At 38.3% G+C, this 26,656-nt stretch overlaps 1 protein-coding gene across 7 annotated transcripts in view; it reads right to left on the bottom strand.

The window, feature by feature from the left end:
- LOC106870714 (thyroglobulin) overlaps positions 1-22,536 on the bottom strand; it is a 33,203-nt gene extending 10,667 nt beyond the window's left edge. Inside the window, exons 1-2 of one of the 7 annotated variants that reach the window (XM_052973857.1) lie at positions 22,140-22,314; positions 17,943-18,030 (exon numbers count right to left, since the gene is read on the bottom strand). Coding sequence is in view for 2 of the 7 variants with exons in the window: in XM_052973861.2 (XP_052829821.1) it covers positions 22,401-22,428 (28 nt within the window). In the remaining 5 variants the exon portion in view is untranslated. The other 6 variants (XM_052973861.2, XM_014916881.2, XM_052973858.2 and 3 more) reach the window with 6 other exon arrangements.
- Between the last annotated feature and the right edge of the window lie 4,120 nt (positions 22,537-26,656).

The raw sequence follows: 26,656 nt of genomic DNA, 5'->3' as shown, positions 1-26,656 counted from the left end.
GGGACCAAAGCTAGCTTCGGGGGTTCGCTGATCAATTTGGATCAATCAAAAGCATTCGATAGAGTCGACCTTGGATATCGCTACTTGGAAGCCGTCCTGAAAGTAGGCGGTTTCAGACCCGTTTTCATAGGTAGGATCGTTGCAATGCACAGCAGCACCTGTTCAGTGGTCAAAGTAAACAGTCACCTATCAGAGCTGTTTGGCATTGCATGCTTGGTCCGTCAGGGCTGCCCTCTGTCGCCTCGTCTGTACGTATTGGCACCCGTTCCACTACTGCGAAAGTTGGGACAGCTAAGAGACATCCCTTTCGAACTGGGACAAGGAAGGGCAGTGCCGGCATACACGGACGACGTCACCGTCATGGTGTCGGATGCCTGCGACGTGAAGACGGTCGGCATCATCCCAAGGGAACGTGAGTCGGTTGCTGGGCGAAAATCAACACCGACAACTCGGTGGATTTTCGGTTGGGCTCTTGGAGATGCAGGACGATGCTGTCGGACGGCGTCATCGGACGCTGGACCGACGGGCCAGTTAAACTACTCGGGGTCTGATTTGGTTCCGACCTCCAGGTTGATAAGAACTGGGACGAGGTGGCGACCAAGGTGGCCAGTCTTACCCAGAAATGGGCTGAGAGGAAGCTATCCCTGAAAAGTCGGGCATAGGTGGCGAATGCTTACATTGCTTCCGTTATCATTTATCGCCTGAACGTTGTGTCTTGTCCCAGTATTGCTTGACCAGGTAGGAACGTCTCTCATTTAAATTCTTGAGGGTCGTGTTCCAATGGTCAGGCGGTCAGTGTGTTGCCAGCATCCTCAAAGTGGCGGATTAGATATAGCGTGGCTCCTAATGCGCAGTCACACTCTTAGGTTGCGCCACCTGCAACGATTTCTGAATGGTGAGCGTATCTGGGCTCCGTTTGTGAGGCTCGTCTTTCCGCAGCTCATTTCCTTGACGGAGTTGCAGTCCTGGGTGAAGAAAAGACCGAGACTTAGTGTCTGGCACCTAGAATGTCGTCAGGTGCACATGGTCTTCTACCAGTCAGACAATGGGATCAGTGGATGTTCTACTTTAGAAATTTGTAGAGCTTTAGTGGCGGGTAAGTGCGACGACGTTCTCGGGGAGACTCTGGGGGCCGACAAGAACGAACTGGCTAGTCTGTTCCAGAGGACTTTCCAAGCGGGAACTATCATGAATAATTTCCAGATGTCCTTGACCCGGTAGCGCTACCGGGGTGGGGTGGGGGCGCTAATGGTTCAAGATAAACTCTACAAGCACGGATGTGCTGTCAGACGGGTATGTCCGAAATTGGGGTAAAATATATGAAGCCCAGTATACACATCATGACTACTCGTCTGATAAGGGTATTCCAGGCACATGCATCACAACAACGTGTGCGCGACATGGCGATCTCTTATCAAGATAAATAGCGCATGAGTTTGTAGGTAAGGCTCAGTTAGAATTTTCTTCAGGTTGAGTAGCCCATCCCGCTCAAAAGGTCTCTGAATAAGGGTTGTTTAAGGATGTTGAGCAAAACACCCATGTTTCCAAAGGTGAATTATCCAAACACCAAAGAATTCCTCCCAACACATGGCTATGATGCTCCCCCACTACTTCTGCTCGTGCTCAGAGATGGACATATCGTCACAAAAGGACATGGTCAACCGGTTATGGTCAAACAACTGACAAGCATATCTGTGGTGTTAAGGAGAATATTTGCCGTAGCCCATCTTTTATACCAAGACAAAACAATATACATGATAACACTTCCAATCATTTAAGATCAGAAGCCATGAGAACCACTGCCTGGTACTGCATCAGGGCATTTATTACTACTACTACTACTACTACTACTACTACTACTACTACTACTACTACTACTACTACTACTACTGCTGCTGCTGCTGCTACTACTACTACTACTACTACTACTACTACTACTACAATTATTATTATTATTATTATTATTATTATTATTATTATTCAGTAGTTTTATTTTTATAACGTGCTTTCACTTCACTACCGAGCGCAGCTCTGTGCGCCTTGGGTATGTGCTGTGGTTTGCTGTGGTGCTCTTATGTTTACTGTATTGAAAGTGTTTTGCGTAGAATGTGTGCAGTACCCAGTAGTGCAATTTTCTGTATGTTATATATATTTGTAAGTCCTGGTGTTTTTGTTATGTATTTGTCTGAATATTTTTTTATTATACCTAAGGCACCTACTATGATAGGAATTGTTTCTGTTTTTAGATTCCAGAAACATGATTGTCGTCATCAGCATGCATAGCTACATCAGTGGAGAAAATACGAAAAAAGAAAAAAAAAAGAAAAAAAAAAAGAAAAATCTGAAATACTTGTGGTTGGAACGATTCTGAAAAGAGCCTGCTACATCAAGATGAGGACGTATGAAATAATGATAGTTCTAGATCTAGAGAAAATCAGGATTAGAATGCTTTCATCATAGATCTGCTCAATTAAGGCTGACTTGTAGGCTAGAAATCAACGATAACAGCAAGCGTAACAACAACAGCAGCAACAGCCGGCAGCAGTAGTAGCCACTGCAGTCGCAGTAGCACACAATAACAACAACAACAATTCTGTTGTAGGGCGTGGTAGACAACCTAGAGCAGCAGTAAAAATGATAAATATCCGTATTGCAATGAAATAAATTGCCAATGAATATTAATGAATTAGATAGAACTGTAATAACATCCCAATCTTACTTTCATCAACAAAATTTCATCAGTTGTAATTCCTACCAAACGTTTCGGCAAGATTGCTGCTTCTTGGGCGGAACTGTCGGCACAAGACACACTTTGCTGGATCAGATTCATAAACATGAAGTAACGCAAATTATTCAAACTTGCATACTGTGTGAAAAAGTAGACACCAAGGAAAATTTTGCTAATAAACTACATACATACATACATACATACATATATGCACACATACATATATGCATGCATGCATACACACATACAAACATACGTACATACATAATACATACATAAATACATACATATATATGTAGGCAAATCAAAAATAAAAACAAAAACAACAAAAGTCAAAAGGATGTACACAGCGAACGTATTAGGTTTACGCTCAGTTGAAGATGAAAAAAAAAAGAAGAGAGCGTGTGACGTTTCGAGCATGACTTTTCGTCAGAAAGAGGAAAGGGGAGAGGTCAGCGCTCTAACTGCAAGCTTTGCCTAATGGAGGCGTTCCATATTTTAAAATACAATTCTCCCACTCTACTTAATCGATATAACGAAGCGTTTAGCAACTGCAATCACCGCTCTTTCGACACATTTAAGTTCTATCACAAGCAAAATTGCACAAACGATCACGCAACATAATCACACGACCCCCCACAGGCAACCTATTCAACATGGCAAAAACATTCATCTTTTACCATCTTTTGAATAGGATTATTTCCTTTCGATCATATCACCACATATATATATATCCCCAAATCTATTTCTTCTACTCCCTAATTCACAACAACAACACCAACGCATACAGACTACGTCGTTTCTTTCAATCCCATTCAACCGTCTATAAATAGGTTTGGCTGCATTCTAGAATATGATACTACTAACTATCTTTCCCACCCAGCTCTCCCTTTTTCTCTGTCCTTGGTTTATCACTCATACCCCCACCACCTATATACTACATACGCGCATTCCTTCCTACTCACTAGACCTTTTAACCTCATCCCCCCCATTCCTCCTTCTCTCTATATGCTCATCCCCTCTATCCTGTAAGATCAACTGACCATTAAAATATACCGCTACCATCCTCAACCTCTATCTCTCCTCTATCCCCTTTCACATTCTGTCTTCATGACTTGACCGAATTACCGCTCATTTTTCACTTGACTCTGGCCATTCATCAAGTAAACAAGCAAAAATCTATCGCAGTATGGCATATATTCACCTCTGCTATCTATGCTGTACCAGCCTTCACTCCAACATCTATTTCCGGATTATCCCCACAAGGATTACTTTACACGGATTTTTACACGGATATTTACTACTGGAATGAAACTACACTTCAAGTACTGTTCTCTCCTTTTTTTCAGCGCATCACACTCTATACCACTTCATACTAAAACTATCCGCCTATGGATATAATAATAGATTCCTTTATTTTTTCTGTCTCCGATGAAGGGAAGTACTGGATCTTCCCAGAAACAGCTGTAAGACTCTATCCATAAAATACTTCTCCAACCTTACCATTGCTCTCTTTATCTTTTATTTTTATATATTTACACACACACACACACACACACACACACACACACACACACACACACACACACACACACACATATATATATATATATATATATATATATATATAAAGTAAGAAGAAAAGGGAAAAGAATTTCGATTATCCCCACGTGGTGAGTTCTAATGCTAATATATATATATATATATGTATATATATATATATATATATATATATATATATATATATATATATATATATATAAAATAAATGAAAGAAGGAAAATGCACACAGTTTACATAGTTTTAATATATTTTTTAATTGATTTTATAAGTGAAAGGGTATTGTGTTTGTCGACCGGTTTCGCTTTCGCTAATCATGATACTAAAATTATTGTAATTTCGTATTTTAGTTCATGTTGTGTATGGGTGTTTGTGAATGAAATGAATCAACTGGTAGAAAAATCTATGGTGATCGCTATTATTCGGGATAGGAGAGGTAATTGCTCATTGGGGGTGGTGGGAGGGGCGTAAATAAATATACAAGAACTCGAAGCTAAAGTAGTGAAATGAAATATTTAGTGATGTATATGTGATCATGAAGTGAAATATATACTGAGACCAAAGTTGGTTATGCGTTCATATTTAGGCGTGTTCTGTATTTTTCGATATATAAATTTTCTTTAATTAAACGTTCTTGTACAGAAATTGTTTCTTTGCACTGGTAGAATGGGGAAACTATGAAGTTTGGTTGGATATTACCTGCACAACTCTCTATGTGTTCACTCAAAGGAATCTGTCTGTGCTGTGGAAAACGGATATGTTCCTTATGTATTGTTGTTCTCCGTCCAAGTGCCTTACTTGTCTGTCCTGTATAGTTATGTCCACAACCTGAACAAGCTATAACATAAATTAGATTCTCGGAAGCACAAGGGAAGTTGGTTTTAATTGTAGCTTCCAACAGGTTGGGGCATGTTCCACAGTTTGGACGTCCACATTTTTTAACCATTGGTTTCGTGGTTGTTGTGTAAAGCTTCGCATTTTTTAGAAGTCTCTTCAGCGATTTGTGTTGCTTTTTGCATTTGATGAATTTATGTGTTTTCAGAATGTTGTACGAGCATGGCTGTGTGGTTAAGAAGCTCGCTTTGCAACTTCGTAGTTTCAGGTTCAGCTCCACTGCGCGGCACCTCGGGTAAGTATCTTCTACTATAGCCCGGGCCGATTACTGCTTTGTAAGTGATTTTGGTAGACGAAAACTGCATGGAAGTCTGTCATATATACACATACACACATATGTATGTGTGTGTGTGTGTGCGTGCGTGTGTGTGTGTGTGTGTGTGCCTTTCTGCCTGTGTTTGTTCCTCTTCCCCACTTGATAACCGATAATGTTTTGTAATTGGTCCCCATAATGTGGCGGTTCGGCGAAAGGAAACAATAGAATGAGTCTCAAAACACAAAAGCAAAAAAGACATAAATACTAGGGTCGATTTATTGGAATGAAACCCTTTGAGGCGGTGCCCCTGCATGGCCGCTATCCAATGACTGAAACATGTAAGTGATAATATAAAAGATACGCGCGCGCACACACACCTGCACAATACACACACACATACACACTCACGCACACGTGCATACACACACACTCGTATATATATACACACACACGCACACATATACAAAGATGCACTCACACATATATACAATCGTGCACATACACGCACAAACACACAGGCAGACAGACAGACACAGACACACACAGATACATATACACTCACACACGCTTATGTATACGTATAGCCTAGATGCTGGTTTCAATTTACTCATTCAATAAGATTCTTATCTTTAGCAATTAAATTTTTAAATTAGCCAGAAATTAGCTAAAAAAATTAGCTAAAAAAAAATACAATATCGTCCAGTTTAAAAAAGTATTGCCATTTGTCGGTTCTGTTTCCAGATGGCGCTTAATTATAGTGGAAGAAAAAAAAAACTTTTATTTTATATATATTCCATGAAAATTAAGATTTGAATTTAGTAATCATATATAGAACATGTATGAATATAATGCATGTATGATACAAAACCACTTCCAAATACAAATTCAAAACTGAAGGAGACACACACATGTACGAAGAAAGAAAACAAAAGAAAAAGAGGAAGAAAGAAGAGACAAAGAAAAGAAAGATCAGTTGAACACGAAGTGCATTAATTCATCGCACATCACAAGGTTTAGCGGAGCCTACACACTTACGGCATTACCACGGGCGATGGCAAGGCCGAGGCATTGGAACAGCCAAGCACCCTCACAGGCATTACCTGACACGTTGGTGAGTCGAGTCGCTAACGATCGTTAACTATCGTGGTCGTCGGTGTCTATCACTGGATGAGTCTTCGTTCAAGAGAAAAGGCCCACGATCAAAGGTATAGGTGCCGAGACCGGCCGACCGAACCTTTATTTTGCTAATCGCAGTTCAAGACCACTTTATTTAACGATTCCTAATCTGGGACTCTGCTCAGGTATAATTTGAGGGAGATTTGATTTTTATTTCTAGCAGGTCGAGCGACCACATAAGGCTCCCTTGTTCACTTGTCTGTATATCTGTTGTTAGTATTTAACCTCCAAGTCAGCCCTGATCGTGCAGACTATGATCAAAGGCAGTCTAGCCATAGCCGTCTCATCTCTTGTTTTTCTGGAATTGTGCACTTCAGACTAAACTGATATTTTCTTTTTCAAGACTGAAGTATACGGTTTTGACGTAGGCCAGGTTGCTATTCCTAGGAGACCAATCCACAGATTAGAAGTTCCGCTCGTTGCCTCCACTTGCTAGAAATAGTAACTAAATATCCCTCAAATCACAGCTTCACGTCTTAAAGAAATGCAAATGAAAAAATTTGATCATAAGTTTTCTTGATCAACGTCAACCTCGAGTTAAATAAGACCACTCCACCGCCGCCATTACCACCACCACCATCATCATCATCATCATCATCATCATCATCATCATCATCATCATCATCATCATCATCATTATCATCATCATCATCATCAACGACAACATAATCAGTCAGCAACAGCAACAACGACACCAACAACAGAAATAGCAGCAGCAGCAGCAGTAACAGCAGCGGCAGCAGCAGCAGCAATAACAACAACAACAGCAACAACAACAACAACAATTATAACAACAACCACAGCAATTGTGAGAAGCTCTATTTGAAACACAGGTCGATTATTTTCTTACCAGTTTATTGATTTTCTTATCAAATATCAATTGCCAACTTAAAAAAACTTTACTAAACAGCAGTAAAAAATCAATATATTATGAGAACTTTCTACCGTGAATGTTTTCCTATATTTTGCCTTTGCTTTTAAACGGTGCCATTTATAAGATATAATTAAGCAACACTTCAAAGGATAACTTAATGAAGCTGCTCTTAACCAGTAATAAAATATTTCGGCTATGGGCTGTTTAATTATCAAAAAATTACATATTAAAGTTTTCTTAAATGCTATTTTAAAACACATATCAGTTGGTCGACATTATATATATCTAATAATAATAATAATAATAATAATAATAATGATATATTAATAATAATCTTTTCTACTCTAGGCACAAGGCCAGAAATTTTGGGGGAGGGGCCAGTCGATTAGATCGACCTCAGTACGCAACTGGTACTTAATTTATCAACCCCGAAAAGATGAAAGGTAAAGTCGACATCGGTGGAATTTGAACTCAGAATGTAAAGACGGACGAAATGCCACTAAGCATTTCGCCCGGCGTGCTAACAATTCAGTCAGCTCGCCGCCTTAATAATAATAATAATAATAATAATAATAATAATAATAATAATCCTTTCTACTATAGGCACAAAGGCTGAAATTTTGGGGTAGGAGACTAGTCGATTACATCGATCCCTATGTTTCACTGGTAGCTGATTTATCGACCTTAAAAGGATGAAAGGCGAAGTCGACTTCAGTGGAATTTGAACTCAGAACGTAGCAGCAGACAAAATACCACTAAGCATTTCGCCCGGCATGCTAACGTTTCTGCCAACTCGCCGCCTTAGTAAGCAAAAACATAGACAAATGGCTAAATGAGATTGGAAAAGATTACGCTGTAGAGCTCCTGCAAAAAGTTTGTCTCTTAGGAACAGCAACGATTTTCAGGAGGGTTCTAAGCACTTGAAAGTCTACTGAAAACTTGTGGGTACCTAAGGTTACAGGCAGTAACGCGCTACCCACATAAATCCTATCAGGACTAAAACAGAACCCGAGTCAAACCCAAAATAATAATAATAATAATAATAATGATGAAGACGGTAAGATGGCAGAATCGTTAGCACGCTGGGTGAAATGTTTAGCGGTATTTCGTCCATCTTCACATTCTGAGTTCAAATTCCGCCGAGTTCCACTTTGCCTTTCATTCCTTCGGGATCGATAAAGCAAGTACCAGTTGTGTACTGGGTTCGATGTAATCGACATAGCCCCTACCCCCAAAATTTCTAGCTTTGTGCCAAAATTTGAAATCGACAATAATAATGATGATGATGTTAACGTGCCGATATATGTATATGTAGCCGAATATCCTTCCACCTTCTATCATCATCTGTAAGTCAAAACTTATAACGTCGCTGAACGCGACTGGTGAACTAGGCTGCTTTTTCGTAGTTATATAAGATAATAGGAAATATGTCAGTGGAAAGGAAGGAGTGTATAGAGACAAGGAGAGTTTAGAGAAAAGAAGTGCGAAGGGAGCAGAAGGAGAGCGAAGGGAGACGGAAAATTGGAAAATTGTTCATTGATAGATGATCCGGTTAAACAGCTTGCTGGCGCATATTCGATCTATCTGCTGAAAACCGCAGCCAAAACTCTAATGAATTATACACGAATGTCTTAAATTAGGAAAGTCCGTATTAGAAAATGTAGTCCTTCATAGGCAGATTACACACACACACACACACACACACAAACACACACACACACACAGACACAGACACAGACACAGACACACACAAGAAGCAGATGATAAAGCTATAAATAATAGCATGTAAATATTGGGTTGAAACATACACAAATGCATACATTCATACACACATACGCATACATACATATATACATGCCGAGTATCCATCCATCCATCCATCCATACAAACAAACAATGTTGTAGCTAGTACACTGCATAATGAGATCCTTCGGCAGGATAACCTTGAGGTCAAAGAAATAAGAACTTACAGTATGAGAGAAGCCATAACCTCTCATAATAAAAAGGAGTACTGGTGGAATGTCCCAGTGCAAATCTCAGAAAAATGTAAACATAGTAGACCTGACATAGTAATTGGGGATTAGGAAGAGAAACTGTACAATTGTGGAAATCAGCTGTCCAGCGAATGTTAACATAAAGCTAAAGATCAGCGAAAGAGAAAATACCTACGCTGAACTATTGAGGAACCTACAGTTACTCTATCTATAAAGTTCAGTCTTATACCTGTAATTATTGGGACACGAGGATATGTAACGCACTGCTTAAATACCAATCTTAAGAAATTAGGCTTCTCAAAACCAGAAAGGAGTGATTTGAAGACTACAGATCTAAGCCATCACTGGAACTGTAAAACTTGCCAGCAATTTATCATTTAAGTATATATGAGCATGTCTCGGCATGCAACCATATGCATGAGAATACATATATAAAATAAAACAAGCAAATCTGCATATAAACATACATACATACATACTTACATGCATACAAAAATACCCAGTTGATGTTGAAATTCTAATGAAGAAGCCTTGGATCTGGGTTAGAAACCAACTGTTTTTCTATTTGGCAAGAACTCTTGAAATAAAACTGAATAATGGCGTATCGCATATTATTTGTATTATTACATACATACATACATACATACATACATACATACATACATACATACATACATACACACACATACATACATAACGAAATCCGTTGGAGAATAATCCCGAGGACAACGAAATTAGAACTCACAATAGGTAGAAGCCATATCCACTCATAATAAAAAGGAATACTGGTGGAATGTACAAGTGAAGACCCTAGTAAAATGTAAGTACAACAGACATGATATGATGATTTGGGATAGAGAAGAGAGACTGTGCACAGTTGTGGAAATTAGCTGCCCAGCGGATGGTAACATAAAGCTGAAGATCAGTGAAAAAGAGAACACCTATGCTGAACTATTGAGAAATCTAGAGTTACTCTATCCAGATTTTAAGTTCAGGTATATGCCTGTAATTATTGGGACTATGGGATATGTAATACACTACCTAAATACCAATCTTCAGAAATTAGGCTATACACACACACACACACACACATACATACATACATACATACATACATACATACATAGTAATAATAAATTACAGAAAGCATATATAGTATCTTGTGCTTTATAAAATCTGCACTCGTTTCTCCATATTACTATCAGGATTACATAATTGCTTGTTGAAACATAATCTTAAGTGGTGAAATATTTAAGGCGATTGAACCTGAATACGGATTTAAATACATGGGAATACTTGGGGCAGATGGAATTAAGTATAATGATGTAAAGAAAAACAAAGGAAGAGTATCTGCGGCGAATGAGAAAAATATTGAATTCAAAGTTGAACGACAGAAACATAATTTTGGCAATAAACTCGCGCGGAGTTGCAGTGGTTCGGTATGGCTACTAGAATTATGAAGTGGACAGAGGATGATCTAATGGATTTGGACAGGAAGACAAGAAAGCTCCTAACAATGCATGAAGCCCATCATCTACAAGCATGCTCTGATCCCTTATACATGATCCCTTATACATGATCCCTTATACATGATCCCTTATACATGAAGAAAGCGAATGGAAGAAGGGGAATGAAAAGTGTGGAAGACTGTGTGCATCTCGAACTTGGGAATTGGTTGAGGTTCCTATCCCAAAGTGAGGTAAACATATTAGCGGCAGTTAGAAACGAAAGCATATTGAAAGCAGGAAAATAAAAGAATAAAACAAGGAATACATGAAGGACACGAAGAAGCACTGTGCAACAGAAAACTACGCAATCAATTCTGTGTAGCCACAACTGAAGTTGCTGGAGAACATATGTGGGAACAGTGAGAAAAGAGACTAGGAGCACAATAGTGACAGCGTAAGACCAAGCTTTTACCACAAACTGGACGGTCAACCTTAGGAATGAGCAGGTGTCTCCTCTGCGCTGAATCTATAATAGAGTTGGCGAGACCATTGCCCATATCATGAACGAATATCCTACACTTGCTCAAAACCAATACAAGTTGTAGCAACACGATGAAGTGCTACATTGGAAACTGCGAAAAGTGGGGGTTTGAGAGAGGCAAGACGTGATATGAGCTAAACCACAGATATTGGCAGAGTCGCAGATTGGCAAAATCCTGTGAGATTTCCCCATCCAAACCGACCAAGTGCTTGAGCACAATAAGCCGGACCTGGTGGTGGTGGACAAAGTGGACCAAATGTGCTCCGTAATTGATGTTGCGTGTCCCCTTAACCCACTAAGGAAGGCGAAAAGACAGACATACGAGATAGCTCGACTCGACAGTGGAAAATGAAGAAGGTGAAGATAGTGCCAGTTAGGACCTTGGAGACAATATCAGAAGGCCTCAAGAGAAATATGAAGGAAATGGTATGGAGTACCCAGTAGAACTGTTACTAAAGATTTGCCTCCTTGCCACGGCCAGAATCTCTAGGAAAGAATTAGTTGAAAAGAACAGATAGCTTGGTGCTGTTCTTTGAAGGATGAAAGGCAAAGTTAACTTCCATCGGATTTGAACCCAGAACATCAGGAAAAGACCGTAAGTAAATGCCACTGATATTTTGTTTTCACGAACCAGCTAATCCCATGACCCCGTCGTTCCTTGTTTTGTAGACTATAGAGCAGATTTGAAGGAAATTTGGCAACAATTTGCAACAAAGTCGAGCTTCCTTGATTGGCAAAAGGTTTTTATGGGGTTGGAGAAAAGATGTCTTACCTTGTTTAATGACAGCAAATTTCTGGTTGTTTGGTGCAGGAAGAAATTTATAACGAGTCTGCTCTGTTTTTTTTTTTACTTTTATTAATTACACGTGGGTCGACACGTGAGTGAATATCAACAGGTGACAGCTAAATTAATATTCCCAGCTGCACAATATTACTGAAGGATTTCACTGATTGACATGTAAAGAACAGTGTTACATGAAAAATCTTCAACTAATTCCGCGACATTTTGATCTGTCATTGTTAGTGCCACCACCACCACCGTCACACCCAATCAGCCTCAACATCACCGTCATCCTCGTCGTCGTCGTCGTCGTAATCATCGCTCCCACCACTAAATAATACCATCAGTAACGTTAGCGCCACAACGACTATTACCACTAGCACCATCATCGTCATATCCTCCTCCTCATCCCCCCACCAGCAACAACAACCGCCTCCAGTAACGTCTTCATCGTCGTCGACGTCATCATCATCATCATCATCATTATCACCACCACCACCACCACCACCACCACCACCACCACTACCAACCACCACCACTATCGTCGTCATCATCGTCGTCGTCATCATTATCATCGTCATCACCGCCACCACAACCACCACAATCATCATCATCATCCTCATAATCACCGTCGTCGTCATCATCATCACCACTACTACCATCACCATCACTGTCATCATCATCATCACCACCACCACCACCACCATCATCATCATCATCATCATCATCGACACCATTATTTGGTATCGCAAACATCCTCCCACCACCACCACTACCACCGCAACCTCCTCACATTACTGCTACTAACACCTTCTTACCATCTTCACCACAACCATCAGCATCATCATCATCATCATCATTAACCCCACTGTAATCACCAACACCACCGCTACCACCATCATTGTCATTCCCATAATCACCATTATTGTCAGTATCCTCCTCCTTCTCGCCTTCTCTGCTTCTTTTTCCTTCTCTCTCTTTCCTCCCCCTTCTTGTTCCTCCTCCTCTTTCCTTCCTTCTTTCTCTTCTCCTCCCGTCTCCCCCTCACCATTATTTCCACTACCTGTGCTATTACCGCAACCATTACCATTTCTGCTGTGTGCACTGGAATTACAACATTAAATATTCCACTAAGCTGTTGATATGTAAGAAAATATTTTGAAATACAAAATTTATGGATTTTTCTAAATTGTTTCTTTCTCTTGTAAAGAACGGATCAATATTTTTAATTATTAAAAACCCGATGTAAACTCATAGAACGTGCTTCTCCAGGAATTAATTCCTGGTCTAATATTCCCAAGTATTTTCAGAATAAACACGGCCGTTGGACACTTTAAAATAATTAATGTATAAAATGCTTTCTCAAAGTCGAAAAGATGTTTAATTTATGTCTTGTAAGGCATGGCTGTGAGATTAAGAAGTTAGCTACACAACGATGGGGTTCTCAGTTCGAGCCTACTGTGCGGAACTTACCATAGGTGTCTTGTTGGTCAAATTTGGTTGAGAAAAATAGAATGGAAAACCGTGTATGTATGTATGTACATGTGCATATATGCATATATATATACATATATATATATACATACATACATACATACACACACACACACACACACATATATATATATATATGTATATATATATGTATATATATATATATATATATATATATATATATATATATATATATATGTATGTATATATATATATATATATATATATATATGTATGTATATATATATATATATATATATATATATATATATATATATATATATATATATATATATATATATATATATATGTATATGAATATATATATATATATATATATATATATATAGAGAGAGAGAGAGAGAGAGAGAGAGATTATATAATTTTACTAAAATTGAGTATTTGAGTAAAATTATATTAATGTGTCCAACTGATTAAAATTCTATTTATTTGTGCAGCTGATGATAGCCCTGCATTTAAATTGATATAATGATTGCATTGTTCAATTAAATGGAGTCGCTTGAAACTGTTGTACTGCGTCACTTCTTGATATCCTGTTGCTTATTTTGAGTTTATTCACTCTCGAGCTGTACGAATAATACCGGACTGACTTGATGCTTCAACTTAAGTTCCTAATTCAACTGAATCTCAATTATTTCTACACACACACACACACACACACACACACACACACACACACACACACACACACACACACACACACACACACACACACACACACACACACACACACACACACAAGAAAACAAAAAATGGAACAAGAACATAACAGGCGACAACAAAACATCCGGACAGTTAGACGTTACCAAAAAGGACAGGAAAAAAACAAGGACGGGTCATTCGGAGCGGCCATATTGGGGCACACCTTTGAAAATCTTTGAGTCGAATGAATCGACCCCAGTACTTATTTCTTTTAAATCTTGGTACTTATTCTATTAGTATCTTTTGCCGAACCGCTAAGTTACAGGTACGTGCCCACACCAACACCTGCTATCAAGCGATGAGGGGGGAAACAAACACAGAGACAAAGACATTCCCTCACACACACGACAGACTTCTTTCGGTTTCTATCAAATCCACTCACAAGGCTTTGGTCGGTCCGAGGCTATAATAGAAGACGCGAGACCAAGGGGCCATGCGAAAGCACTGAATCCGGAACCATGTGGTTTGGAAGCAAACTTCCTACTAGACAACCACACCTATGATGTCATTTTAAAATCAAATTCTTTATAAGTTTTAAATAGATTCTTTCAGGTGTGTAAATGTTATTTTCGTTCACATTATAGGGAACTGCAAGTCTGCAACTTCCGTAAAGTCCTATACGGGTGAATGTAGTTCTTCAGCAAGTCTGTAAAATCCCTATTTTTTTTTTAATGAAGACTGTTCCATTCTCGACTCTCAGAATGAATACGGTGAAGTGTGGAGGAGTCATGGCTCATAGGATGGAAATTTTCCTGCAATAAGTTGAGCATTTGCTGATTTCGCAAAACGCATCTTCGGTGAAAACCTAATAGACATCAGGTCAGTGATGAAGTAACGTTCCATACGCGTGGAAAAGTAAATCCCCACAACTTTCTCATTTCAGTAGATGAACGTCCAAAATATTTTGCCCAACATTGGGAAAGGGACTCATTTAAGGTCAATGTAAATATTTAGATGGGTTCGACAAGATTTAAGATTTGTGTACCTTTGTTCTTTGCTGAAGCTACTATTACACGATCAGTTTATTGTGGCATGTTTCAGTAATTCTTCGAGCATCAGTTAACTGCAGATGAAATAATTAGCACTGATATTTTACTAAGATAGCGTCCTTTGTCATTATATCAATAATTTAGAATAATCTGTATGAAAGATTTCCAAAGCAGTTGATTGGACATGAGACTAACAATCCGTAAACAGCTAGATCACCAGATCAAGCCATTTTAAATTTCGTTGATTGGGACTTTATCGATTCGTAACTCTACAGAACAATGATAAAAACTCATGGCAAGTTATCACCGCAGATGGTTTAGGATGTGTTTCAAAATGCTACCTAACTATTTTAGCCGTGTCAGAATACTGATGGCTGAAAACTCAACTCTTAAAACCTCAAACAGTGTTACTAATCTTTCATGCTATTATTCAATTCATTTTTATAGTTTTAATGTGTTTCGTTAAAATAAATAAGGATTTTATGGACATCCATTTTATTACTTTTATTCTTTTTCAGTTTGTGTATATCTGGTTGCTGAAAAACAGAAGAGGCAACTTTACGATAAAATATTGTTACATAGCAACGCATACCACAGCGCAGGTAGCCACTATTAAACTATATGAGGTTAGAAAACTCTTGATTTTAACTCTAGCTGTATCTTGAACAAGACAAAAGATACGTTTTCGTTTTGTATCCATGCAAAGAAATATAAGTTTCAAGAGGTCAATTTTATTTCTATATGAACGAATTTCGAACTATCGATAGCAGAACGTACAAGCAACTATCGATAGCAGAACGTACACATGGAGTAGCGAAAATTCCGACACATAAAATCAAATAAAATCAATTGAGATGTTAATTCTTGTTAGCAAATTAAATGGAGTTGCTTCTCTATTTAAGAAAAGTATATTCTTCCATGACAAAGCGAGTATCAAGAAACTCACACGGAAAATTTAACGACAAAATAAAACAAAACACACCAACAAATTGCTATGAAAATTTTGCTATCAACTCAAGGAATGAGAAAAATGTTATTTTCAGTGGTTAATTATTACTCTTATTTGTAACGTGCGTAGTTTGTGTTAGTCAATTAAACAATGAGGTGTCGACAACGCCTTGAATAGGATCACGTTTTTCATTACAGATTAACGACTGCCGCCTGAGTGATCAAATAACCGTCAAGTAATGTAAACACCTTTATTTGCAAGATGAATATAAAAATAAAATGACCTACACTATGTATTGGATATTTTTCTCGTGTTCTTTTTTAATGATACACGGTCACACACACGCACATCTGTACATAATACACATATACATAAGGCACACATACATAATGCACACACATATATACTTGCATACGCACACAAACACACATACATACATGCATACGCACATACATATATACATACACAAACACACATACATACATGCACACATACATACGTACATACACGCATACATTCATACATATATACACAAACACACATACATACATACACATACACGCATACATTCATACATACACACATACATACATACATACATACATACATACATACTTGCATACATATATGGTGAAAGCCATAGCCACTCACAATAAGGAGTGCAGGTGGAATGTCCCAGTGAAAGCCTCAGTAAAATGTAAACATAATAAACCTGGCGTAATGATTTGGGATAGAAAAGGAAAACTGTGTAGAGTTGCGGAAATCAGTTACCCAGCTAAAGATCAGCGAAAAAGAAAATACCTACACTAATCTATTGAGAAATCTATAATTAGTCTACCCAGAATGCGAGTTCAGGTTTATACCCGTAATTATTGGAGCAGTGGGATATGTAACATACTGTCTAAGTACGAATCTTGGAAAATTACGCTTTTCAAAACCGAGATGGAGAAAACTGATTCGAAGACAAGAGGGCCAAGCCATCACTGGCGCTATTAGAATCTGTAAAACTTTCCATAAGTTTTTCTTTTAAGAATATATGAACATGTCTAGGCATGCAACTTATATGCATGAGAATGCATAGGTAAAACGAAACACACACGAAACAAAAGCATACAAATCTACACATATACATGCATACATACATAGATAGATACACAGATGCATACATACACATTCATACGCACATACATACATACATACATACATACGCTAACCTGAGTGCTTTTTCGGTGATCCTATTACAGCGCAGGCACGGCAGTGTAGTTGAGAAGCTCGCGTTTGCAACCACATGGTTTCGAGCTCGATTCTGCTGCACCTTGGGCAAGTGTCTTCTACTATTGCCCCAGACATACGAATGCCTTGTGGGTGAATTCGGTTTACAGAAACTGAGTAGAAGCTCGTTGTGTACAGATACATTCATAATACATATGTATATATGTTTGTGTGAGTGTGTGTGTGAGTGTGTGTGTGTGGGACAAGCAGCGCTGGTTAGTTTACTTAGCGGTTCAGCAAAAAGTGACAAACGGAATAAGTACCAGACTTTAAAATACTATAATAAATGGAGGCAATTTGTTCGACCAAAACTCTTCAGGGCAGTGCTCTAGCATGACCGCCGTCCAGTAACTGGAAGAAGTATAAGATAAAAGATAAAAGATTAAAGACAAAATGAACAGATCATTGTTTCGTCTCCAACCTGTGGATTTACCATGCAAATACGATAAAACTTACACTGCATATGATTAGCAAGTTAGACACAAGTTAAGCTGCTTCTGAAGATTCACCCAAAACAATACAAAAATAGACTTATACCACATGGATTACTCTTCATCGTTTAATAATCTCTATATTAGGATCAAGGCGGCGAGCTGGTGGAATCGTTAGCACGCCGGGCAAAAATGCTTAGCGAAATTTCGTCGGTCTTTACGTTCTGTGTTCAAATTTCGTCGAGGTCCACTTTGCCTTTCATCCTTTCGGGGGCTGATAAAATAAGTACCAGTCGAGCACTGGAGTCGATGTAATCGACTTACTCCTCCCCCGAAATCACTGACCTTGTGCGAAATTGTGAAACCAATCTCCGTATTAAGACCCTGCAAGAGAAAGCCGGAGACCTGGTGAAATAAGCGCGCTGGAGGGCTTTATAATTAGATGACGAGCTGATATCTACTGCTACGAAACGTTACGACTTAAAGACACGTAATTACCTGTCCCGCTAGAATAACAAATTTAGCTTAATTTGAAGCTTATCTTCTAGATATAGCAGCCGGCGTTAAATTCCGTAACTATTCTAACCCTTTCAAGGTTAAATTTAAAACTGATATTAGAAACTTTAAAAGCTCTAAAAATAAGTTCATTTTTTCTGATAAGGCTATCAACTTATATGAAGTTAAGAATGATAAATACGATAAGTAGCTGTATAACAATATCTCTAATAAATCAATAAAAGAAACGAATGCTAGTAAATTAATGATACAAATGAATAGGGCAAACTCTTTGCATTGTGTAATAAAATTAGCGATGAGACAGAATGTTGAGCTAAAAGGGAAGCTTTTATAACTTTTAATAGGGAAACCCAACTTTGCAAACAAGCCCACCGGTAGACTTATAACTCCCGTTTGGACAGTGATAGGCTTAGTACCTCCTCCCCACCACCACACAGAAATTAAGAAATATCAGTAATAAAATTAGGAATAGTACATAACTGAAGCAGATGGTAAATAGACTGGTTTAAGAATATAACGGGTAAAACATTATATATTAGCGACAGAGGCAGTATTAATAGCGGGAGGTAATATTTATTCCCACTTAAACACGGATGTTCTGTTAGAACAAAATTTACTGCGGTAGATACCATGACAGAAACTTTCATATTGGTTTTTGGTGCAAATGCCCTCTTGTTTACATCGTTGTAGAGCTTTTTATACTAGATGGCCTAAAAACTAAGTTCTCCCCCCACCATACTATTTTTATGTATCGAGATGGTGGTTAAGGCATATCCTACGGCTGTAATGGTCATTACGCTAGATACCTTTAGGAAAAATCTGATATCTAAATTTAGCAGTATAAATTTCAAAATCATAATAGCTACAAGCATTATGTCGGCATATGAGAGGGCATATTTAAACACCGTTATTTCCTTAATATTTGCCTTTGAAGAAAGAAAGGGAAATGTCATCGAATTAATTATGGTTGGATATTGAAGGAACGTGGTTCTGTAATCAATATGCTATGTAAAATTTTTGAAGCATGCAAGTCGTTTACACATTGAACTAAAACCTGCGAACTATGTAATTCTGCAGAAAAAAATATTACGTTTATGAATCTGAAGAAATCATTTTTAATAAATTCAGATATTTCGAGAAAGTTCTTTTTTATTTCTTTACAAATTGGATATATGTATACATATGTATACTATGTAAGTAACTATCTCACCCCAAGTAAACACAAGGCTACGTTATCTTGACTTATGAAATAATGCTTATTTTCCATTTTAATTAATTTTCAGTTATAACAGATTTCCGATAGAGATAAGTTTATCTACGCAGTATGGAACCATTTTTGGGAGCAGTAGGGATTCAACTCTAGCTGCCTGGTTCTGGCTGTACCGAACCTAAAAACATGTCACTATCTCCGACGTTATCGATCATCGATTCATCATGTACCAGGCAGTCATACTTTTGTTTTATTTTTCTACCTTTTGATTGTAGGGTTTTCGAGATAGATTAGGTTAAAGGGATGACAGACCCGGAAGTTAGGTTCAATTTGACTCTGAGGAAGCATCAAAGTGCTAACGGAGATGTTAAACATCAACCTCTTATATATCTGCCAATGAACTTGCTCTAACTACTTTGACATAATTCTCGGCTAAGTGCGAACCATCACATTCTTGTTGTCATTGCTGTTGCCTCACGTTGTCAGTATATGAGACAATATAAGGCAATATGACACATTATGAGACAATGTGAGAAAAATTTCTCAATCTATAAAAAAAACAAAAACAAAAACAAATCACATATATAGGCGCAGGCGTGGCTTTGTGGTAAGAAGCTTGCTTCCCAGCCACATGGTTCCGGTTTCAGTCTCACTGCGTGGCACCTTGGGCAAGTGTCTTCTACTGTAGCCTTGGGCCGACCAAAGTATTGTGAGCGGATTTGTTAGACAGAAACTGAAAGAAACCCGTCGTATATGTGTGTGTGTGTGTGTGTATATATATATATATATATATATATATATATATATATATATATATATGTGTGTGTGTATGTGTATTTTTGTGTCGGTGCTCGTCTCCCCACTTCTGACAACCGGTGCTGGTGTGTTAACGGTTCAGCAAAAGAGACCGATAGAATAAGTACCAGGTTTATAAAAAGTACTTCGATCGAAGCATTCGACTAAAACCCTTTAAAGCAACGCCCCAGCATGGCCGCCATCTAATGATTGAAACAATAAAAGATATACTACATCGATCCCAGTGTTCAACCGGTACTTATTTTATCAGCCTCGAAAGGATGAAAGGCAAAGTCGACCTTGGTGAGATTTGAACTCAGAACCTAAAGTCGGACGAAATGCCGCTAAGCAACTTGCCCGGCGTGCTAACGATTCTGCGAGCTCGCCGCCTTATATTGGCTGATAACTATAATCAGCAGTGTATCTATTTATCTATAGTTAACCAAACAAAATACTTCCAGTGGCTGACTTTCAATATAGATAAGGCAGCAGGTACACAAGAAATGCAGAAATACAACGGCACACACACAATCACGCACCACTTACATACTTACATAAGTGTTCGTATGTATGCATAAGAAAGAAAGCAAGCAAGCAAGAGAGAGAGAGAGAGAGAGAGAGAGAGAGAGAGAGAGAGAGAGAGAGAGAGAGAGAGGTGGGTGGGTACATCTTACAATGGAATTTTTTGTGCAGATTAAACCTTTATCTCAATCGTACGTTTTTTAAATTTTAATTTTGTTCTGATGTTTTTGTGTCTAAAAATAAATCTTAAAATCGTTTGCTTTAGATTCTGTTGACTTCATTTAAAAAAAATACAATTCTATAGTTTTAAATGGATTCTAACAGGATTATATTGAAGATATAGTCTATATCCAGTTCATTGGTTTGAAGATGTAGTAGAACGGTTTTCCGCTTCTCTCTTTCCCCAATGCAGGCAATAAAGATAATTGTAGAAGAGTAAAAAAGGAAATTGGTTTTAGTAATGGAATACGAACAAGGTGACTAACTTCAAATAATGGAAATGTTTTCGCTCTTATACATACACACACGTATCATTAGAAACATTGAATAACTGAATAATAATAATAATCACTGGTACTTAGTTTATCGACGCCGAAAGGTTGAAAGGCAAAGTCGACCTCGGCAGAATAATAATAATAATAATAATAATAATAATAATAATAATAATAATAATAATAATCATTGCTACTAAAAGCACAAGGCCTGAAACTTTGGGGAGGGGACTTGTCGATAAAATCGACCCCAGTGTTTCACTGATACTTAATTTATCGACCCCAAAAGGATGAAAGGCAAAGTCGACCTCGGCGGAATTTGAATTCAGAACGTCAAGGTGGACGAATTACCGCTAAGCATTTCGCCTGGCGTGCTAACAATTCTGCCAGCTCGCCGTCTTAATAATAATAATAACAACAACAATAATAATAATATTAAGAATAATAATAATATTAATAATAATAATAGTAAGAAGAAGAAGAAGATGGACGTACACTAAGAAGCTCTCACCACAAAACAAACTCAGTCCAATAACATCGGTGCCATGGAAAGAAAATTTCGCAATACAACTGTGGGGAAAAGTTCTGTTAAAGCAGAGGAACTAAAAAGCCGGAAAGATTTATTGTTAAAGAAACTGTAGTATCTTTCTTAAATGCACGATATCTCAAAGCAACATACGCGAGAAGTTGAAACCAGCACTAGGAAACCTGGAAGAAACATCACTTAGACAGTAAATACGTAATATGAATACTTACCTATACATGCAACTGTCCACACAACCATGTGCACATGTTAATATTTATAAGCAACATAAATAATGCCTACACGACACACATCTGCACACACGGAAAATAAAAGAAAAATACACGTGTCATAAACGACGCTGTACCAAACAAAAACAAAGCGACTTCCGACAAACGAATATAAAAAGGAGCAAACTAGTCACTAAGTCTAAAATATAACCAAACTGTTATGCCGGGAAACAGCTACTAAAAAAAAAAAAAAAAAATAGAGGTGATTTTCGATCTATTCAGCCTACAATATGATAAACATATCCATTCGAAGAACAAGAAAGCGGTGTCAGGTCAAAAAGTCAACTCTGAACAAATAGACCCGTCTCCTACTGTCACTGCCAATGCTTTAATGACAAACCAAAACTCATGCCGTATCGGTCATCGCCCGGGACAACAAGGACCGCGTTATTCAATGGGGACCAGACTGGGATCGAAAAGTAAGCTGCTGGAAAAATCTCTCAAGAACTGAAAAAAAAAACAACAACAAAAAACGATCTACTAGGTACCAGATCCAGGGTGCCATCAAAAACAAACTCTAAAGCAAAACACATAAAATGAACTAGGAAGGATTATAGAGATGTGTTGAAAGCTTTCTGTACATCCCAACTAAACCCAAACAATAACCTCGTAATACAAACGTACATTTCATGGAGAAAGTTAGTAGGCAATGAAGTACGCGCGCGCGCGCATACACACACACACACACACACATATATGCAAATAAACTATATGCAAATAAACTAAGTAGGCGCAGGAGTGGCTGTGTGGTAAGTAGCTCGCTTACCAACCACATGGTTCCGGGTTCAGTCCCACTGCGTGGCACCTTGGGCAAGTGTCTTCTACTATAGCCTCGGGCCGACCAAAGCCTTGTGAGTGGATTTGGTAGGCGGAAACTGAAAGAAGCCCGTCGTATATATGTATATGTATATATATATATATATATATATATATATATATATATATATATATATATATATATATATATATGTGAGTTTGTTTGTCTGTTTGTCCCCCCAACATCGCTTGACAACCGATGCTGGTGTGTTTACGTCCCCGTAAGTTAGCGGTTCGGCAAAAGAGTCCAATAGAATAAGTCCTGGGGTCGATTTGCTCGACTAAAGGCGGTGCTCCAGCATGGCCGCAGTCAAATGACTGAAACAAGTAAAAGAGTAAAAGAGTAAAAGAATGTACGTAGAGACATCATTAAGAATAAAAGGTTAACCGACACTGAAATTAATCAAATTAGGACACAAATATCTCATGGTAGACCAAACGAAAGCAGCAACAATGCAGATGAAATAGGTAACAGATGCACAAAACCCAGTATACGAGCAGTACACCCTAACGAGGAAGCTGAAGAAAGAATAGCGAAGAACAGATATGTGGGAAAATAGGAGAAAGTAGACCTACCTCAAGAACACCAGAATAGGTACGACACAGAATTTGAGGTGAGAGATCATAGAAGCAAAAGAAGATATTATGAGAGAACTCAGCAAGACTGAGTCTACTGACATCATCAATAGAGAACCACTGGCAAAGTTCTCAAGCAGCATAAAAAATAACATATATAATGTTGCTCTTAGACAGATCTTAAGTAATAAGGGAAATAACCTAACAACCTTAAATAACCTCATCTATTCCATTGCTAAAGTTGTAACTGCTCAACTAGGTATCAGGACAACACAGAAAAGGACCAACCATGTCAATAAACCTCCTAAGTGGAAAGTAGCAACACAAAAAGAGATCGAATCTCTGCGGGCGGATGTATCAGTTCTCGATGAATTTGTTGAGGAGTAAATGTTAACGAAACGAGCTAGAAAAATCAAGCAAAGATATAAAATCAAAGATTATATAAACCTCTCTGCGACTAAGAAACAATTGAAACAACGAATACAACTGAAAGCCTAATGGCTCAGAAGGTTTGACAAACGAATCAAATTTTATTGACAAAACAAGATATTCAAGATGGATGTAAAGAAATTTTATAAGGAAATTGGCAAAACTAAGAAAGAAGTAAAGGAGCCACCTAAGACTGAGGAAAAGGAAGAGTTCTGCAAGAAGATAAGGAACAACAAAAAAGAATATAATGCTGAAGCTCACTGGACAAAGCGTGAGAAAGTGAGACTGGATGAAGCTGAAGAGCAGAAATGGGAGGCAATAGGAGTAGAAGAGCTAAGATGTGTTCCCTTATTACTTAAAATCTGTCTAAGAGCATTATATATATTGTTTTTTTTATGCTGCTTGAGAAATTTGCCAGTGGTTCTCTATTGATGATGTCAGTAGACTCAGTCTTGCTGAATTCTCTCATAGTATCTTGGAAAACCTCAGGACTGGAGCGAATTCCTAACTTCTGGCTGAATTGTCTGACAGAAGTACACCGAAATTTCGATGCATCTCTGACTGGTGTCATCCAGAACCCAGAGCAAATACCTGCCTGGATGACCGAAGGAACAGCATATCTTCTATCAAAAACGGAAGACGCAAAAAATCCAAAGATCCTTACATCCATTTTAACTGACAGAATATACGCTGTCCATGAACAGAGATCTATCTTTCCACCAGCCCAAAAAGGCTGCAAAAAGGAATTCTTATGGGTGCAAAGATCAATTACTCATAAGCAAAATGATTGTAGAGAATTGCCGAGCAAACAGAAAATACCAAGTATGGCATGGACAGACTACAGGAAAGCGTTCGATAGTGTTCCACATAATTGGATACTCAAGGCCTCTGAGATATACAAGATCTCTCCTGTCATCTCCAAATTCTTACAGAGTAGCATGGCCAAGTGGAACAAACGTCTCCTTCTAAACCATAGTAATGGGATGAGCCAAACTAACAACATCAATATCAAACGAGGCATCTTTCAAGGTGATTCCCTCTCCCCATTACTCTCCAGCACCTGGACTGGAAGACAAGAAAACTACTAACTTCTAAAAACATGCGCCACCCAAAAGTAGATGTTGATCGTCTCTACCTATCTAGAGGTAATGGAGGAAGAGGAATGATGCAGGTAGAACTATGCTATAAGACCCCCACTATAGCAATGAACAGGTACTTATCTAGTACAAAGGACTGGACGCTGCGACTTGTGTGCAAACACGAAAGCAACAAAAAATTACATTCTATTGTCAAGAAAGCTTGCAAATTCGCAAGGGAACTTGGCATTAACCCTGAAATATTTGAAGAACCTGAAACCACTATTACAAAACAAGCAAAATGGATCAAGCAAACTGCAATAATGAATGGACAGAAACAAATTGAGGAGCGATGGAGCCAGAAACCTCTGCATGGTCAGTATATGCTTCGAAGTCGAAATACTGATCTAGATCAAGCAACAACCCATCAGTGGCTGAGAAGCTCAGGACTGAAAGCAGAGACAGAAGGTTTCGTATTGGCGGGACAAGTTCAAAGCTCACACAAACCCCCCCTAAAAAACTACCAGACTAACGTTCTTCAAAACGGTTCTGAACTTAAATGCAGATTCTGCGACACATTTGACGAAACAACAGACCGTCTCGTCTCAGGATGTCCTGTGCTGACTCTAAACGAATACAAAAATCGCCACGATAGGGTAGGACAGTATTTACATTAGAAAATATGTAAACACCTACGTACTAGCATGAACGTCATCCTGAGACAGTCGTTGAAAGTAAAAATGTCCCTATCCTCTGGGATACTCCAGTCAACACTGACAGAACGATTCAGGCTAATCGACCAGACATAATTATTAAAGACAGGGAAGAAAATACTTGTACTAATAGATATAAGTGTTCCCACTGATATAAATACATATGTAAAGGAATTTGACAAACTAAGTAAATATAATGACCTGGAAATTGAAGTGCAAAAGATGTGGCATCTTAAAGAGAGAGAACTATTCCTATTTTTGTAGGTGCCCTAGGTATGATAAAAAAAAAAGCGATGTCAGAAACATCGAGATAAGATCTCAGAGAAATCCAAAAGATTGTGTTGACAAGTACTGCCCACATCCTTAGAAAAACTCTATCTATTGATATATTTGTGTTCGCCTGGTAATTTCTGGTAAGCCAGCTTTGATCTTGTGCCGCCAGTATGAAACCTTCAGTCTCTGCTTTCAGTCCTGATCTTTTCAGCTACTGATGGGTTGTTACTTGGTCTATATCAGCATTTTGATTCGAAGAATATATTCTCTATGCAAGGGTTTCAGGCTCCACCGCTCCTCAATTTGTTTCTTTCCG

Source organism: Octopus bimaculoides, chromosome 16 (assembly GCF_046866305.1).
Source record: "Octopus bimaculoides isolate indiv1 chromosome 16, ASM4686630v1, whole genome shotgun sequence".
Lineage (NCBI taxonomy): Eukaryota > Metazoa > Mollusca > Cephalopoda > Octopoda > Octopodidae > Octopus > Octopus bimaculoides.
Note: the sequence above shows the minus strand (reverse complement) of the source record. Positions and strands in the feature narration are given on the sequence as shown.